Source organism: Vombatus ursinus, unplaced genomic scaffold, assembly GCF_900497805.2.
Source record: "Vombatus ursinus unplaced genomic scaffold, bare-nosed wombat genome assembly UNPS02014816.1, whole genome shotgun sequence".
NCBI lineage: Eukaryota > Metazoa > Chordata > Mammalia > Diprotodontia > Vombatidae > Vombatus > Vombatus ursinus.
Window position 1 is genome coordinate 25,025,789 of NW_020954594.1, and position 17,572 is coordinate 25,043,360.

Below are 17,572 nucleotides of genomic sequence, written 5' to 3' on the forward strand. Positions count from 1 at the left end.
CTGTCTTGCTGAACCCCTTTATTTCACTGATGAGGAAACTAAGTCCTAGTTACTTGCCCAAGGGCACATCAGAGGCAGGATGTGAACAAAAATCTTCTGACTCCAGAGACTGGGCTTTTCTGATTTAATACAGGAAATGAAAAAAGGCAAGTCTGTTTGAGGATCTTACATTCCAATGGAGGAAAAGTGACAGATGAACCTTTATATAAAGCATTGTGGGAACACTTAGGAATAAAATATGCAGACAAGTATAACAGTAGTGAATATCTAGTTTTCTAAGTATAACCATGGTGTTTATATTGCTCATAGGATCTAGAACCAGAAGAGGCCATAGAAAACATCTAGTCCCCCCATCACCTCATTTTTAAAATGAGGAAATTACATCTCCAAGGTCTCATAGGTAAAAAAAATAGCAGTGATCTGTAGGCTTCCCTTAGGATGTTCATGTATGTAAGCACATAGGGACAGTATATCCTACTGCTTCTCAGGGATAGATGATGACACCTAGAATACAAAAATATGATAGCACAGTGATGGAGACAAAATGTAAATGTGCCTGTTTCCCAGAGAGTTTTGCTTTTTTTTTTAATCTGGGAGGTCCTAAAGCTTTTTTTCTTTTACTTAGAAATGTGCTAAAATAGCCTCCTTGTTGCAACGTGGAGGTAAGAGGATTGTAGGTGCTAAAGTAGTAGAGATGAGAACAGTTTTATTCTTTTCATTTCCTGCTGGAGATGCCACACAACTAGAGTGACAAGACTAGGAGTATCGAACCTCTGTGAGATAGAGTAGTGCTGTACAGGTCATCTGCTAGACTCCTCAGAATAGGAAGGAATCTCCTATCACATCATCTGAACAAACCCCTGGATTGAGTGCACATATTTACTTTATATCTATAGGGTATCCCAAAAGTCTTAGTGTGGTTTTAAGCTATTAAAGACTGATGATGATAATGATGGTAATAATAATAATAACCTACCTATATGTTTGCATGTTGTTTTGCTTGACAGAATATAATTTCTTTGGGAGTAGGAATTCTTTCAGTTTTTGTTTTTTTTTATTTCTTAATACTTAATGTAGTGCTTGGCAAATAGTAGGTGCTTAATAAATGCTTGTAGAATAAGTGAATGTTCAATAATCATAATGAAATAAGGTCCTTTTACTTTTAAGCTTCCCCCCCAAAATCTATCAGTGAAATGAATCCACTGAACAATGGCACCAAAAGCTACAATAAATCATAAATTTGACATAAATTAGCTCAATTGTCATTTACCTTTCCTTCTGTTCCTTTTGGTAATTACTGTAGTGAAGTATTTCGGTTGTCTACCTGTCTTCTACAGTCTTGTTAGAGAATGAGTCACTTTTAATCAAGGGCTAATATTTCAGAAAGAAAAATCCTTCTGTCGGTAATGCTAAGACAAAAAAAATTTCCCTTCCCTTGCCAAGATTCCTGTATCTACTTCCTAGCAATTTCCCTGAAATAATATGCAGTTGATTTTCTAATCTATCGGGATTAATAATCTTGGAAATAGAATTTTCAGAGTATGGAGGGACCTCAGCAGCTACCTAGTCTAACCCAGACTCAAAATGAATTCCCACCACAACATACTAAGTAAGTGGTCAGCCAGCTTCTGCTTACAGGTCTCTGATGAAGGGGAACTACTTTTCAAAACAACCCATTTCCCTTATGGATCACTCCAGTAATTAGGAAAATTTTCCTGACATTAAGCCTAAATTGGTTTCTATGCCACTTCCAATCATTGTTCCTGGTTCTGCCCTCTGGGGCCAAACAGGATGAGTCTCCTATTTCCACATGACAGCCCTTCTTATACTTGGAATAATTATCATTTACCCTTAAAGTCTTTACTTCTTCAGGATAAAAATATCCAGTCCTTCAACCGATCCTCACATGACATGGACTCAAAGGTCTTGCTGTACTGATTGCTCTTTTCTGGCCACTCTCTGGCTTATCACTGTCTTTCCTAAATAGTGGCAGCCGCAGTTGAACACTGGACTCTAATTTTAGTCTTACCAGTACAGAGCACAGGGCTATTGTCTCCTTATTCCTGAGAGCACTGACTTTCAATGCAAACTAAGATTGCATTTGCTCTTTTAGCTGCTACTTCACACTGACTCATATTGAATTTGTAGTCCACTAAATTCTGTTCTCCCCTCCCCAAGAAAACTTTAGTCTAGCATTGCCTTCTCCATATTGAGCTCATGAAATTGATTTTTTGAACCCAAAACTCACGTATTTCCCATCAATCCATATATGGTGAAGGCAGCAGAATTGGAGTAAGGAGGAGAGACTGCCCAATCAGAAGCCCAGCTTGGATTTTCATTTCTTGTTTTTCTTTCCCATCAGCACAATCAATAAAATTTAGTATTATAAAGCATTATATAGTTCTGCCTAAGATCAATTATATAGAGTGGTGGATATGGTGGATCAGGTTAGCTACAAGAAAATCTGTGGCTTGAGATGGTCACTTAATCTGACCAATCTTCTGTTCTATTCACAGAAGAGCTGATGGGAGTGAATGTCAGTTGATTTTTATAGTCATATATCTTCGATTTGGAAGGGATCTCAAGAGATCTTTGGTTCAGCCACCTGTTTTGGGGCAGATAAGGTATTTCTTATGCCCATTTTATAAATGACACAAGTAAGTCCCAGAGATAAGTTGCCTGTCCAAGATTGTAATCATATAGTATGAGAAAAGATCATAGATCTACAGCTGGAAGGAACGATCTAGTCCAACCCCCTCACTTTACAGATATGGAAACTGAGGCCCAGGAAGATTTGATGAGTTGCCCAAGGGCATACAGGTAATATTAGAGGTGGAATTGGAAATGAGCAGGTTACAAGAAGAACAAACAGGAGTAGCATTGTTCAGTGGAAAAAGTGGACCTGGAATCAAGACACTTGGATTTATGTCCTGTCCCCTGACCCCTGACCTTGACACACTTTTTGTGGCCTTAGATAAACACAAAACCTCTCTGAGTCTTAAGTTCCTCATTTGCAAGTTGATATAATACTTGCACTACCTACCTCATGCACTAGTGAAGAAAGACTACGTAAACCTTAAAGCTTGATGTAAATGAGAGTTATTGTTATTAACCTCAGTGACATAGAGGATCCTTGTTGGGGAAGTGACAAGAAAAGAAGCAAACTAGCACTGGACCAGGAATCAAGAGAACTGAGTCCTAGTCTTGACTGTCAACAGATAGTTGAGGGATGTGTAGAGATGTGTAGGAGGAATCACCTAACCTTTCTGGAATCTATTTGTTTGCTTTATCTGCAAAAAAAATTTAGAAAGTTGGACTTGATCATCTGAGGTTTTACACAGCTCTAAAATTCCATTGTGCCTTGAATGTATAAGGAGGGTTCATTTGATAAAAGACCTTAAAGTGTAGGCTTTGGGTTTTAAATTTATTCCAAAAGGAAGCCAATTTCCAATTCTCTAGGAGGAGAATCATACTATGTATTGGATTTTGTCTTTTGCACTTTCTTTTTGTACATAACCTTCTTCAGGGCCGAGATTATGTTTTCTATTCCCCTATTACAGAGCTGAATCCAAAGTGTGCTCTGTCATGGTGCTAATGAAATGTAACTGGTTCTACTGTTGTCACTCTGTACTACTTGGGCCAGACTGGCATATCCATTTAAGTCCAATGACCTTAAAATGATAGAAAACATTTCGAAGCTAGACAGATTAGAGGCACAAATCAGTGGTGGTGATAGTGAATACAAAGAAATCAATGATCTCTTTGGCATCACTTTTTCTGATGTGGAGGCAAGTTTTCAGTATAACCAAGGTGTGTAGAAGAAAGGGAATAAGGGGAGAGAAAGGAATAAGCATTAATATAGCAGCTACTATGTGTCAGGCACTGTCATGAGTGCTTTTTTTCTTTTTTTAAAGAAATACTATCTCATTTGCTCCTAACAACGGCCCATTGAAGTAGGTGCTCTTAATCCCATTTTATGATTGAGGAAGCTGAGGCAGATAGAGGTTAAGTGACTTATTCAAAGTTACACAGGTAGGAAGTGTCTGAGTCTGGATTTTAATTCAGGTCTTCCTGACTCAAGTCCCAGTGCTCTATTCACTAAGCCACCAGCTACCTGCTTGCTCTAAATCCTATGAATACCATTATTTGGCAAATGATGCCCCTCAGGCTCTTACCTCCATGTGCGAAGCACACTTTAAGGTTAGGAAACTTCTTAAAGACTCCTCCCATAATCATGGAACAAATGGCTGTGGTGGTTTCTGCTGGCATGCCTGAAAATAGCAAGCAAAATAGGAATATGCAGAGCTTGTTAGGTTGAATCCTCTGCTATTGTAGAGGAATTATAGTGTTTTTTTAAAATTCCAGTTCTTCAGTTCAGTAACCTCTTAAGTTTAATGTTCCCATGACTTGATAAATACAGATCATAAAAATGTTATTACTTTGGAGATAATGTAAACTTACTATTTTTAACTTTTAGGTTGGGTTGTTTAGGGATTTAAACTAGCACTGAGTCAGAAGAAATAATTTGAGTTCCTAGGTCCTTTGATGATTTGTGAATGTGAATGGCAAGTTGACTTTACTTTGTCTGTCTCTAAAATGGGAATAATAACATTTGGTTCCCTTTTTCCTTTTTCTGTCCTTCCCTTTGTCCTGTATGCCCCCAAGGGATAAGGTCAAGGCCAACTAGTGTAAATTAATATGAAATCTACAAAGTTCTTTAGGATTCTTGATGTAGTTGCTCCACACCAAATGTACTTCCCTTCCCTTAGACAGACATTACAAATCTTGTTAAGAAGACCTTCAGAAGAGTTCAATGCCGTAGAGTTGAACAGGCCTATTTCTGAATTGTATGGTCACTAGGGTATAATTCTCAGTGGGGTGGCAGGAAACTTCATCTTCTGATATTAAAAAAAAATGCAGGCTGTCCCATAGCCCTCAGAAGAATCTGAGTCAACCATCCTGAAATCTTCTCTTATTGGACTCCCCTTTATAAGGAGGCAGACAGGGGAGAGATTTCCATTCACCTTAAGTACTGTTAGGAAACAATATTGTCTCTATTCCTGGAGGTCTTTGAAAACTGTAGGTATATTCATTAAGACTTGTTGACAGCTGTGAGTTTCAACCCTTTTCCTTTTATTAACGGGGATAATAACAAGTAACCAAAAAAGCCCAATGTGAATTGCTTCCCTTTCCTTTTGTGGACTCTGATAGAGTCACAGCAAGAGGTGATATGACTGAAAATGTGCAGAGGAAGAGAAGCAGGGGTCTGGATAACGTATTACAGAGTGGATAATCAGCCCATTCAAATTTGGCTGCCTGGTTTATATTACTTGTAGGATCTCATTACATTACGTTGAGGATCTCAGTTTTAGGAACGGAAACTCTGAGATTACTAGAATGGACTTTTTCCTCACTTCTACCTGGTAGAATCTCTAAGTCTCCTTCAGGACTTAGCTCAGCTCCATATTCTACATAAAGCCTTTCCTGATCTCACAGCTTAACTGTCTTGTATAAATTTTGTAAAAAATTTGTAAATTTATAAAAATCTATATGTGTACATGTGATCCTGACAGAATGTTAAGTTCTTTGAGGACAAGATATTATTTCATTCTTTTTCTTTATATTCTTTGTGCCTAGAACAATGCCTGGCATCTAGTAGACACTTATAAATGTACTTTGATTGATTGATTGGTTGAAGCTATTATTAGGTTAAAAAACAATACAAGAACCACTTGTTGAACCTAAAAGAGGAATCTGGTCTTTGGGTTCTAATCTATATTCCCGTTAAGGATTGAAATTTAATATCCTATGTTTTAGCTGATGATTGGAAAAATGTGAAGCTATTGCTACATTCCCAGCCTCCAAAACAAATACAAACCCACTAGCCAGGGAAGCCAGTACTTGGCCATCCGTCCATCTGTCTGCATGTCCCAGGGGTGTACAAACAAGGAGCAGTTCAGCTGTTCTGCAGCCTTCAAGGAAGCAAGCAACACAAAAGAGGTTATTTTAGATTGGCCAGAAGCAAAATATCAGCCAAGTTTACATTTGCCTGTAGTGCATCACTCTGGGAAAATGACCATTCTTAGATTCTGAATACAGTAGTGAATTGAATAAATAAATTCAAGGAATTGGGAAATCACCTCTTGACGTAGGATATACATTCATTGAAAAGTTCTGCTCCTGCAAATAAGGCTCCCAGGTTGAAGAAATGCAGAAGAGAAGATTAGGATAAAATCTATTTAGAGTTAAAATTGATTTATATTGGCAAAACAATCCATCAAATACATATTCAGAAGTCAAAAGTTTTGGTTGAAGGTTAGAAAGATTTTATATCATAGACCCAGTAGAGGAAAGAGATAATAATTTCATAGCCTAAGTATGGGCAGAATTTTCCCTGCTTTTTCCCATGGGTCTCATGGGGTAGGGAGTTCTGTCCTGGCTCAGAGAAGCCTCTCTAGCTTCTCCATCTCTACTTTTTCAACATGCCAGCTACAGAAATGAGAATACCTTGCATGGGAACTAAGGGGCTTATGGGACATGCTGCTTTAGAGGTGGAATCAGAGTAGTTTGACCCAAGTCAACTGATAGCTTAAAAATAATAGTGGAATTGTCGTTCTTTCCCTTAGCTGCTGGGGCAGCTCCACAGCCATAGGTGAGTCTCTGAACCTGCCAGGTACAAAGGGAAAACCTTGGTGTGTAGGCTGCTCTGCTTATCTCATTGTAAGCAGGTAAACAAATTCAGTGTCAATGGCAAATTCGAACCATTTCAGGAAATGATATAGCTATTAAGAGAGAATACCATTTACAGGGATTTAACAGGTAAAATGTTTGTATTCCAAAAAAAAATTCCTAACAAAGGTCAAAGGATATTTGGAACTATAAGTCTGCTCTGCTTGCTACCATTAACTGGATCCACAAAACATTAGTTATTCAGTTAACTAGAATTTATTAAGTTCCTACCATGTGCCAGGCACTATGCTAAGCACATGGGATATACAGGAAGGCAAAGAACCCTTGCTCTCACGGTTTAATGGGGGAATCTAATGTTTTGTGAAAATAATGTTATAAACAGCAGTTAGTTCCACAAGAACAATGATTAAGAGATTATAAATGAGTGGCATATCAGTCAATATTATACCAGGGTTCATGAATTTGCATGGAGTTTGTTTAGCGTATATAATGTGGAGGGGCAGAGTAAAGATGGTTGGTTGAGAGTTAGGAAGCAGTGCAGTGAGCTCCTATCTATAAACTCCTCCAACAGATTTTTAAAAATGCACTAGGTCAAATCCTGAAGGAGAAATTCAGAAAAAGTAGCAGTATGTCCTTTGTCTAGCCCAGGTCAGCATAAGGACACAGACGGGGACACTGGAGACAGGTTGGCTCAGGAGCGTGTCACACACTGAGCATTCTAGTGCCCAGGGAGAGACTATGCACCAGAGCTAGAGGAGGCGCTCCCAGGGCTACCCCCAGACCCATGCCAGTGTGCTGCAACTGGGAGAGGTGTGAATTGGCAGCTTTTTTGCCCATTACCCTGTTCCAGGTCTCAGATCCAGGGCATTCTGATAATATGACCTTTGCCAGGGAGCAGCATTCTGCTGGGTATGGTGGCCTGGGCAGAGAACCAAGAAAAGAGGAAGTTCAGCTCAGAAGCAAGCAGCAGTAGCAGGCCCAGACTTTAGGCTCGAATCAGTCTTACTTTCAGCATGTAGTCCAGATTATGAGAAATAATCAGGGTGGGAATCCTAGACCAAAAGGGAGACTAAGATTCTGCCACTGTATGCCAACAGAGCTTTCCACCTGGTTGATAGGGTTAAATATAGTAGCAGTCAACTCTTACTCAGGCCTAAACCCAGGTCAGGAACTTACAGAGCTCAAACTCAGGGGTCAGCAATTATACTTTGCCCTTGATCAGACCACTGTGGGAACACTAAAATCTTGCAGGTGTCAAGCCTGTTCCTGAGATCCTAGAATTACAGAACATTCAGTACCCCAAGAAAGCATCACCATAGATTTTTCCTCCAGAAGTGCTTCAGAGCCTTGCCCTAAAATCAAGTCTGAAGTCAGGGAGTAGGCTGAAAGAATGGGAAAAAAAATAAAAGAATCCTACCATAACGAGATATTGTTTTGACAGAAATGCTCAAGACATAAATGCAGAAGAAAATGACTCAAAACGTCTGCAAACAATGCTTCAGAGAAAAATACAGGTTGGGCACAAACTTAATGAGAATTACTGGAAGAGATGAAGCAAGCTTTTTAACCTGAAGACTTGTCAAAAAAGTATAAATAACAAGAGCACTTGAGGAAAAATTTGGAAAAGAAATGAAGTCTACGGAGGAAAGAAGTGGAAAGAAAATTGACAGCTTGGCACAAGTGGTATAAACATTTGCCCAAGCAACTCTCTGAAAATTCACATGGACTAAATAGAAGCCAATGATTCCATGAGGCAACAAAAAATATTAAAACAAAGCCAAATGACTGAGAAAAAATAGAAGAAAATGTAAGGTATCTCATAGCAAAAACAACTGACCTGGAAAACAGTTTAAGGAGAAAAAAAATGAAGAATCATTAGATTATCTGAATACCTCGATTAGAAAAAGAGCTTAGGCATATTTCAAGAAATCTTAAAAGAAAATTCCTTAGATCTCTGAATACCAGAGGGCAAAGTGGAAAGAGAAAGAATGCCATCAATCATCTCCTGAAAGAAACGCGTAAATAAAAACTTCAAGGAACATCATAGCCAAAATCCAGAGCTCCAGGTCACAGGGAAAAAAATAGAATGCATAATATAATTACAACATGGCTTTGGCTATGGCGACCTTATGTGAGGAATATTTAGATCGTTAAACCATAGGATCATAGATCTGGAGTCGGAAGGGATGTCAGAGACCATCTAGGCAATGTCTCTCATTTTACCAATGAGGAAACTGAAACCTGAGAGGGTTAAGTGATTTTCCCATGGTCATATAGTAAGCATGAGAGGTGGGATTTAAACTCAAGTCTTTTGACTCCAGAGTGAGTGCTCTTTCCCTTGTATCTTATATGGAAAAGAATGTTTTTTCTTTCTTATCTCTTTAGCAGAATTAATAGTCTCATTAAACAGTTAGGTGACACAGTAGATGGAGCTCTGGGCTTCCATTCAGGATGATCTGAATTCAAATATGGCCTCAGACACTCACTAGCTATGTTACCATGGTCAGGTCATTTAATCTCTGTTTACCTCAGTTTCCTCAATTGTAAAATGGGAATAGTAATAGCACCTACCTGTCAGGGTTGTTGTGAGAATCAAATGAGACAGTATTTGTAAAGTACTTAACACCGTGCCTGGCACATAGTAGGAACAATATAAATGCTGATTCTCTCCCACCTTCTCCCCACTTTATTGAGACTATATCAAAATGTGTATTTCAAATAGTCTGTGCAGCCATTTAGTAAATGCTAAATAAGAAAGGATATATTCTTTCGAGTTAGAAATTTTTAGCATGGTTATAACATTGTGATGAAGTCTTAGGAACTAAACTGTGTACAGTATCTTGAATGAGTTTTTTCCCCTTAGGGGATGGAGTGGGGTTGGGACTTGTGAGTTTATCTTCACAGAAAGTTTCCTTTTAGTTAACTCCCTCTACCAATGCAAATCTGCAACCTCTGGTCCTATAAGTATTGACTGGAGGACACTGCCAGGTTATGTCATTTGCCTATCGTCACATAGTCAATATGTGTTGGAAATCTCCCTAACTCTGAGGCTGGCCCTCTATCCACTACACTATATTGCCTCTCTCTCCTTGAGCATAGTAAAAACTTAACAGATGCAAAGGAATTGCAAAGAGAAAAAAAAAAGAGGACATGATTATTATTAATATCCATCTTGTAGTGGAAAGAACACTGGTTATAGAGTCAGAGGAGCAGAATCAGATAGCACCTCTGCTATGTACTACCTGTGTGACCTTGGACAAGACATTTTCCTACTCTGGTACTCAATGTCTGTACCTGTAAAATAAGGGGATTGAATGAGGTCCCTAAGGTCCTTTTCATCTCTAACAACCTATGATACAGAGGTATTATCCTTTGGTAATTACATTTACAACTGTAATGAATCATCTTTCTTTTTCATCTACCTTAAATTTCCTTGGAGTAATCAGGCTGCTGACTCATGTTTATCTGCAAAAAGTTGATGAATAAGAGATGTCTCTAGAGTTCCTTTCCAAAATATCTCCAGGGAGCCCCAAATGACTCTAGGTTTAGAAAATAGAAAGACTAAAAGGGAACCCAGGTGTCTGAGTGGGACACACAGGACACTTAGAAAAAGAGAGAAGGGTTTTAGTTTAATAGAGGTTCAGATTAGAAAAAGGCACTTCGCTTGAGAAATGAGGACAGAGCAGTTAGTTCTGAACAGAAAAAAAGTAGATCAGAAAAAGGATAGATGTGAGGAACTAGACAGGAGACCTTGATCTCTAAGTAGATTAGGCTCAGGTGTTGGAACAAAGATACCCAAATGACAATGGTTTCATAGGATTTAGAGTTAGAAAAAAATCTTAGAGATCATCTAGTCCAACAAATTTATTCTATAAATGAAGAAACTAAGGTCCCCAGAGGTTAAGTTATTTGCCCAGGGTTACACAGGAAGTCAATAACAGAGCAGAGGCCACTAGTAGGAGACTTAATTCACTGCAATACATACTCTATAAAAACGCAATCCCAGCCTAGCAAAGGGTTGATTCCAAGTTTGATTTGTTGTCAGTTGCTTGGAATTTAGGTTGCCTGTTCCTATGAAAAGAGTATTAGAAGAGGTAGTCAGATTAAAAAGTAGCCTGTTTAATCCCAAGATAAAGCATTGGTTGTAATAGTAGCCCAAAGTACAGCTGCATTTTGTATGGCCTCCACCGAAATACATCAGCAGCAGAGGTGTCATTTACTGACAAGAAGAAAGCTACATGGTGTGGTAGATAGAATGTTAGACTTGGAGTCAGGAAGACCTGAGTTTGAATCTTATCTCAGATACTTACTTGTAAGTCATTTTTTCCCCCTTAGTTTCCTCATCTTTAAAATGGGAATAGTAATAGTATCTATCTCACAGGATTGTGGGGATCACATAAGATAATATATCTGCTTTGCAAATCTTAAAGAGTTATATAAATGCTTGCTATTATTAAAACCCTTGGATGAGTGGTCACGTATAGTGAGATACAAATTTCTTTCCCTAATGATGTGGAAAAATATAGGCAACCTTGGGCTATTGGTACTCTGCCAGTTACACACAGAATTACTGAAGGCTACCACAACAGGCTGATGCCATACACATGAATATGTGGCCAAACCCATTTGGAGTAAGTGAAACCCAACTTTGACCACAGAAATAAAAAAAAAACCACCTTTCTTGCAAATGGAGAAAGGAAACAAAAGTGGGCAAACACACATCTCTGGCCCAGTTCCTCAGAAAGTCATCAGGTAGCCCCAGATATATCTGGCAAAACCTCCCAAAGCTCTTCTGAACTCCATGACCTGAGGAAGGCGTTCTTTTACCTTCTGATGTGAATAGTAGAATTAAAGCAAGAATGAAAGACAAAGAAGTCAGTTATGGGTAGGCCAGATGTTTTCTGCTACTACTTCCAATGCTGTGATTCTGTGATACTGTGTGCTTGCAATGAAAATGGTTTAATATTATACAGTCATGGGCAGTTAGGTGGTGAAGTAGATAGAGCACCAGCCCTGGAGTCAGGAGGACCTGAGTTCAAATCTGGCCTCAGACACTTGACACTTCCTAGCTTGCCTGGGCAAGTCACTTAACCCCAATTGCCTCACCAAAAAAAAAAAAAAAAAAAAAATGAAGGACAAAATTATACAGTCTTTACTAGTAAATAAAGCGTAAAAACAATGCATTTGAATTATGAAATAGGTTTTTAGAATTGATGCTTTAGGAAAAATAGGTTTAACTGGAGAGGAATGAGGAAGTTGATGAAGTTTTCTGGAGCTAATAAGAGGTCAATGATAATTATATCTTAAATTTCATTCCTTTTTCTTGACATATTAGATAACTAATAAGATAGTCTTTCTATGTAATTTGATCTGCCTATCTGTATGTCTGTCTGCCTTACTGTCTCTCTAGCTCCCAATGGGACAAAGGAAAAAAAGAGAAGGAGGGAAAAAGAAAGAGGAGAAAGGAGGTTAAAAGGGATTATGAACAGACAAGAAAGAAATTTCTGGAGATAGAATTAACCAGTTCCAAAGTTCATTCAGAAATATATTTGTACAATTCCACTTGAAGGAGAAGAAAGGTAAAGAATCACTGGGTTGAACAGTTGCACTACTCTGGGCACTAAGAGAGCTAGATTGCTAGCCAGAGTGAATGAGTCAGGGCAGGAAGCTCCCTGGGGTGAGTAGAGGAAAGGGTGGAAATATTTAACTGGCTATCTCCATGTAGGGGACATTTGCATATTGGGTGTTCAAGACTTGGGGAGTGCCCTGTGAGGGCTTTTAATATATGAAGGTGATGCTACTGATCCACCATTAGAAGAAATGCTCTGACTTGTTCTAATTATATTTACACTCATCTATTCACAGTCTCTGGTCTGGTTCCCTTCAGATCAAAGAGGAATATTTAGGCAGTTGATTAGAAGTAAGGATGTAATCTTTTCTTATAGAACATAATGAAGTTTACTGATCTATTTGGGTATTAAAACTATGATCTTAGATTCACAAGCCTAATTCTCTAAACATTTAGTTAACTAAAAGATAAATTATTCATTTATCATAATATAATAGGAGCATTAAATCATGGGTTAATAATCCCTGGCATGAACCCCAGAAGGTAGCAAGTGAGGCCAAGTCTATTTATTACCAAAGAAGGACATAGGACCTGGAAAGATTTGAGCTCAATGTGAATAGGATAAAGATAGTCTATAGTTTATGTCCATGGACTTGACTAGATCAAAGTTGTTCCTATGCAGTATACTAGTCTCAAAATTCAGGCCTCTATTTGGTGACTTTGTAAAAGTCTTTGGTGAGGTAGTGCCTTGTCCTTCCATTGGTGTACATTCTGATTTGCCAGGCTCTGTCAAAACAAAGAAGTAGCCAATGTAGCCACTGCAGCTTGTAGCCCTTTAAACTGGCATGGCTGTCATTACCCCTCTTCTCTCTTCCATGTCTGCTATATCTAATTCCTCCTTACCAGTGGTTCTTTGGAAAGTGAAAGTTGGGAAACCAATACCCTGCAGGTGTGCCAGTTCTGGGACTAGAAAATAATATAGCTCACATTACAATTGAAGTTTGTGAAGTAAACATTTACATCTATCTATTAATCCTCCCAACTTTGAATAAGTGCTATTATCTCTGTTACTCAGGTGAGGAAATTGAGGCTGAGAGAGGTTAAATGACTTTCTCAGTCACATAGCTTGTAGGTGAACCTAGGTCTTCCTAACTAGAAGTTCAGTGCTCTATTCACCAAACTCAGACAGCCTTACTAGATAAAGCTATGGAACCGCCACTCAAATTATACTCAGTTACCCCATTCCTTCAACTGGTCTAATCTATCCTGTGTCAGATTTCTCCTGAGGTGGCATTAAGATTAAGATCTTAAATTATAACTAAGGTGTTAACTAATAATTGAAGTGTTTAATGACAAGTGCATTTGCATTTTAATAGGGTAGTTTTAATGACTAAAAGGTTTAAAAATTTTTAAATATACTGTTTTCAGAACACTATGGAAAGGATGGCATGACAGTACTTGTGGACTCAAATTTGACTTAAGACAATCTCTACCCTCAAGGATCCTGCTACAATTAATCATAGGATCATAGATGTAGGGCTGGAATGAACCTTAGAGGTCATTGAGCCCACCTCTCCTTCATTTTACAGATGAGGAAACAGACTGTTAGGTGAAATGAATCCTGGTACAACAGGCATCAGAGTTGAGTAGGAGGTCCTCTCTACCTACTAGAATTGCAACATACATATATTTCAAGCCCAGATTCAGTGGAAGTACATTCTGTTTGCCTGAGGAAGATTCTGCCTTTAGTTAACACAGGGTCTAGGAAAAGTGTACATTTAAGGGTTTATGCTTCTGAGCATACCACTCAACTGTGCTTAGGGAGGCTACTTAGAGGAGAAGGAGATATTTAAAAAAAAATCTCGGGCACTCCTGAGTATATAAATTGCCCTTAAAGTCTCTGGAGATTGAAGTGGATGTCTGGAAATAATGCCTTCTCCCCACCACCCTCAGGCTGTATGTTGTCATTTCCGTAGCACCTCTCCTCCCTTTCTTTGTCTTTTCAAGTCTATCTTAGGTGTTCATTTTAAATCAAGTTCACCTGTGTAAAAAGGTTAGTGGTGTTATCTAGTGGTGGAGAGGGGAAAGATTCACACAATGGAACACTCCTGTACCTCTCACCTTGACAATACGGGATTGCCAGACCAGTCACTTCTGGCCTCAGTTTCCTCCATCTGTAAATTGAGGGGATTTGGCTAAATGACATCTAATGCTGCTTCTGGCTCTAAATCTAGGATCCTCTGATATAGTGACATCAACTTTTAGACAAGTCAGGATCCCACAGCTGAGGGAGAATATTGCATATGTATAGCAGAGGTGTCAAACCTTGCACCCAGTGCAAGCAACCATAAAACTTTGGTGCACAGCCTGAACCAGGTTAAAATGTAATCGGAAAATGTTTAACTAAATAGAAGTACAATCCAACATAGTTAATTTGTGATTTTCTAGGACAATGTGTGATGGCTCAGTGATCCATTTCTATTTGAGTTTGACCCCAATGACTTACAGCATAGACAGGGAAGAGCTCCTTAGAGTTCAGGTTCCAGTCATTGATGTGGGATCCAATCTGTATCCCAGGAAAACCCAGCTCCTTCACACATCGGTGCATCTCTTTCACTGCCAGGTCTGGAGCCTGCATTGGCAATGTTCCCAAGCCAACAAACCTCTTTGGGTACTTTGCAACAGTTGCAGCTAAGTCATTATTTAAAATCTGGCACAGGTCTAAAGTATCTTGAGGTTTGGCCTGGTAAGAAACAAAAAGGAATGAATGAACTAGTTGTGTATCTCTCTATTTCTCTATCTATCTATAGCTCTAGACATGTGATTTCATTAGTGGGGGGAGGAAGAGAAGGGAACAAGCATTTATATTCTGCCTATGTGCCGGGTACTGTGCTAAGCACTTTACAAATATTATCTCATTGGATCAGTGTAGGATCTCCTGATATGGAAGCTGTTTCCACTAATTCATCTTGTCCGAAATGTAATATTTTAGAGCAGTGCATTGGGGCACTGAGATATTAGGTGATTCACCCATAGCTAGAATGTGTCAAAAGTAGAATCTGAACTCAGATTTCCTGACTCCAGGGTTGGCCCTCTAAACACCATGCCAAATTGCTTCTTACCCTGTAGTGAAAATTTAATAACTATTTCTTTAATCCAATTGAAATATCTCACCCAGTCTACCAGTACTGTCATCAGACCCATTTGTGTATCCTGAGGACCTGAGTTTTGCCATTTGCCTCAAGGAAACACTTTTGGGACTTCGGGGCTTTTCCATTTGCTCTGCAGCAGAACTTTCTGGGTTGTTACCTGCCCCTAATTAGAGTGTGAGCTCCTAGAGAGCAGGGACTATCTCAGTTTTTCTATTTGTATCCTCAGTGCTTATAACAGTGTTTGACACATAGTCACTATTTAATGCTTTTTCATGCACAAATGAATTAATTCATTCATGGTTTCTGAAGTTCAACATTAGACACCATTTCTTTTGTTAAAGTTTTCTAATTCCAGGAGCCCTCCTTTTCAAATATACGTTTCCCTAGAAAGGGTAATACTAATGCATTTAAAAATTATTTTACTTTTTAACATGAATGAGTTTGTTAGTTTAGATTAGCAAATCAGTTACCTAATAAGGATCTCTAGAACTGAATCCTAGGACTGGTAAGTTTTGATAAAAAGAGAGAGGGGAGGGCAAACCTGCCAAATATTGCTTGCTTCTGAAATTTTACTCATTCTGCTCCTGGTTCTGTGTGTAGAGGAGCAGCCATAAAGGGAGAGGTAAATGAAGGGAAGGAGGTTTGTGGGAAGAGAGTTGTTGGTATCAAAGGCTCTAATTGCATTGTCTACCAAATTGTAAGCTATTAGCCTTTCAAATGGACAGTTCAAAGCTTCACACTTACCCAGTAGCTGAACATAACAGGGACTGTAGAAAGGGCTTGTACAGTTACTCCTGATAAAAAACACACACACACACACACACACAAAACAAAACAGCAACAACAACAACAAAAAATAAAACAGACCAAACCAGAGAAAATATCAGCTCTTTATGTTTCTTTGTATGTCATCTATTTCCCGAAGCCTTACCTCCCTTTGAATTCCTACTAGAATCAGCACTAGCAATCTTTCCACCTTGGTTGAATAGCACCTGGGGCAAACAGCAGAAATTTATCACCACTTCAAATCTATAATTCAAAATTTGAAATAGTACAAACTAGGGGATGGGTGGTAGGAGAGAAAATCCAGGGCACTACCTTGTGGGGGAGAGACTGAGCACCTGGGTTACTGGCTTCCACTGGGGACCCCATACAAGTATTAAGACCCTTGCTGGTGAAAGGTCATTCAAAATTTGGGAGAGGGGCGCAGTGTAGAAGTAGGCAGGAAGGTGTGTAGACAGGACAGATGGATGTGTGCGTTTCCTAATAGCTTCCTATTTTAAATTATTATTCTGTTTCTGACTAGATGCTAAACTAGTTGTTCTATGTTGCTGAAGGAATGTGGGTGTTGTCAGAATGTAAATATAATAAATTGAACAATTATACAAACTTTAATAAAATTAGCCAATAGTTTATCTATATTATCGATTCCTGCCTACACCTCTCCATGGTTTTATTGGTTTAATTTATTTTTAACTTTCAATTTTATTAATCTCTCTTTTGATTTTCAGGATTTCCATTTTGGTGTTTAATTGGGATTTTTTAATTTGTTATTTTTCTAGTTTTTTTAGTTGCATGCCTAATTTATTGATCTTTCTCCACTCCACCATTTTGTTTCTTCCCACCTTTCCTCCCCTCCCCCGCACAAAGCTTAAAAATCATTATTTTAAAATTTTATGCCCTCTAAATTTTGGTATTCCAAGGAAAAGGTTTAGTCACCCCTCCCTAGTTACAAGTTCTGGTTTCTCCTTTTCCCTACCCCCACTTGAATTTAGATTCCTTTATGTTGGGTTTAAAGAGAACTCCTCTAAACACTCAAATACCATTTCATCAGGGAAAAATTATGAGTAAGGCTGACCCTGATAAGTGGGGCTTGAAATTCCCAGTTTGTGTTTAGTCCCATCCTATGATGATATGCCAAATACAACCTCCATGCCTAAAATCATGCCAAGCCTTGGTGGTGGACAGGGGGATCCTCACTCTAAAAGATGAAATGAATTGGCACTATTTCCTACTCACTCGGACTCCTAGAAATAGTTATTATAATAGGCAGCAAGTATTGTGTCTAGAGTCACTTTTTTTTGTTTGTTTTTTTTTTGTGAGGCAATCAGGATTAAGTGACTTGCCCAGGGTCACACAGCTAGTGTCTGTGTCAAGTATC

At 38.7% G+C, this 17,572-nt stretch overlaps 1 protein-coding gene across 1 annotated transcript in view; it reads right to left on the reverse strand.

Moving 5' to 3' along the window:
* The window catches only part of ACMSD (aminocarboxymuconate semialdehyde decarboxylase), an 80,448-nt gene that overhangs the window by 38,779 nt on the left and 24,097 nt on the right, over positions 1-17,572 (reverse strand). The window contains exons 4-7 of the mRNA XM_027835727.1: positions 16,156-16,205; positions 14,766-15,002; positions 5,879-5,972; positions 4,176-4,271 (exon numbers count right to left, since the gene is read on the reverse strand). Of these exons, the coding sequence (XP_027691528.1) occupies positions 4,176-4,271; positions 5,879-5,972; positions 14,766-15,002; positions 16,156-16,205 (477 nt within the window). The remainder of the gene's footprint in view (positions 1-4,175; positions 4,272-5,878; positions 5,973-14,765; positions 15,003-16,155; positions 16,206-17,572) is intronic.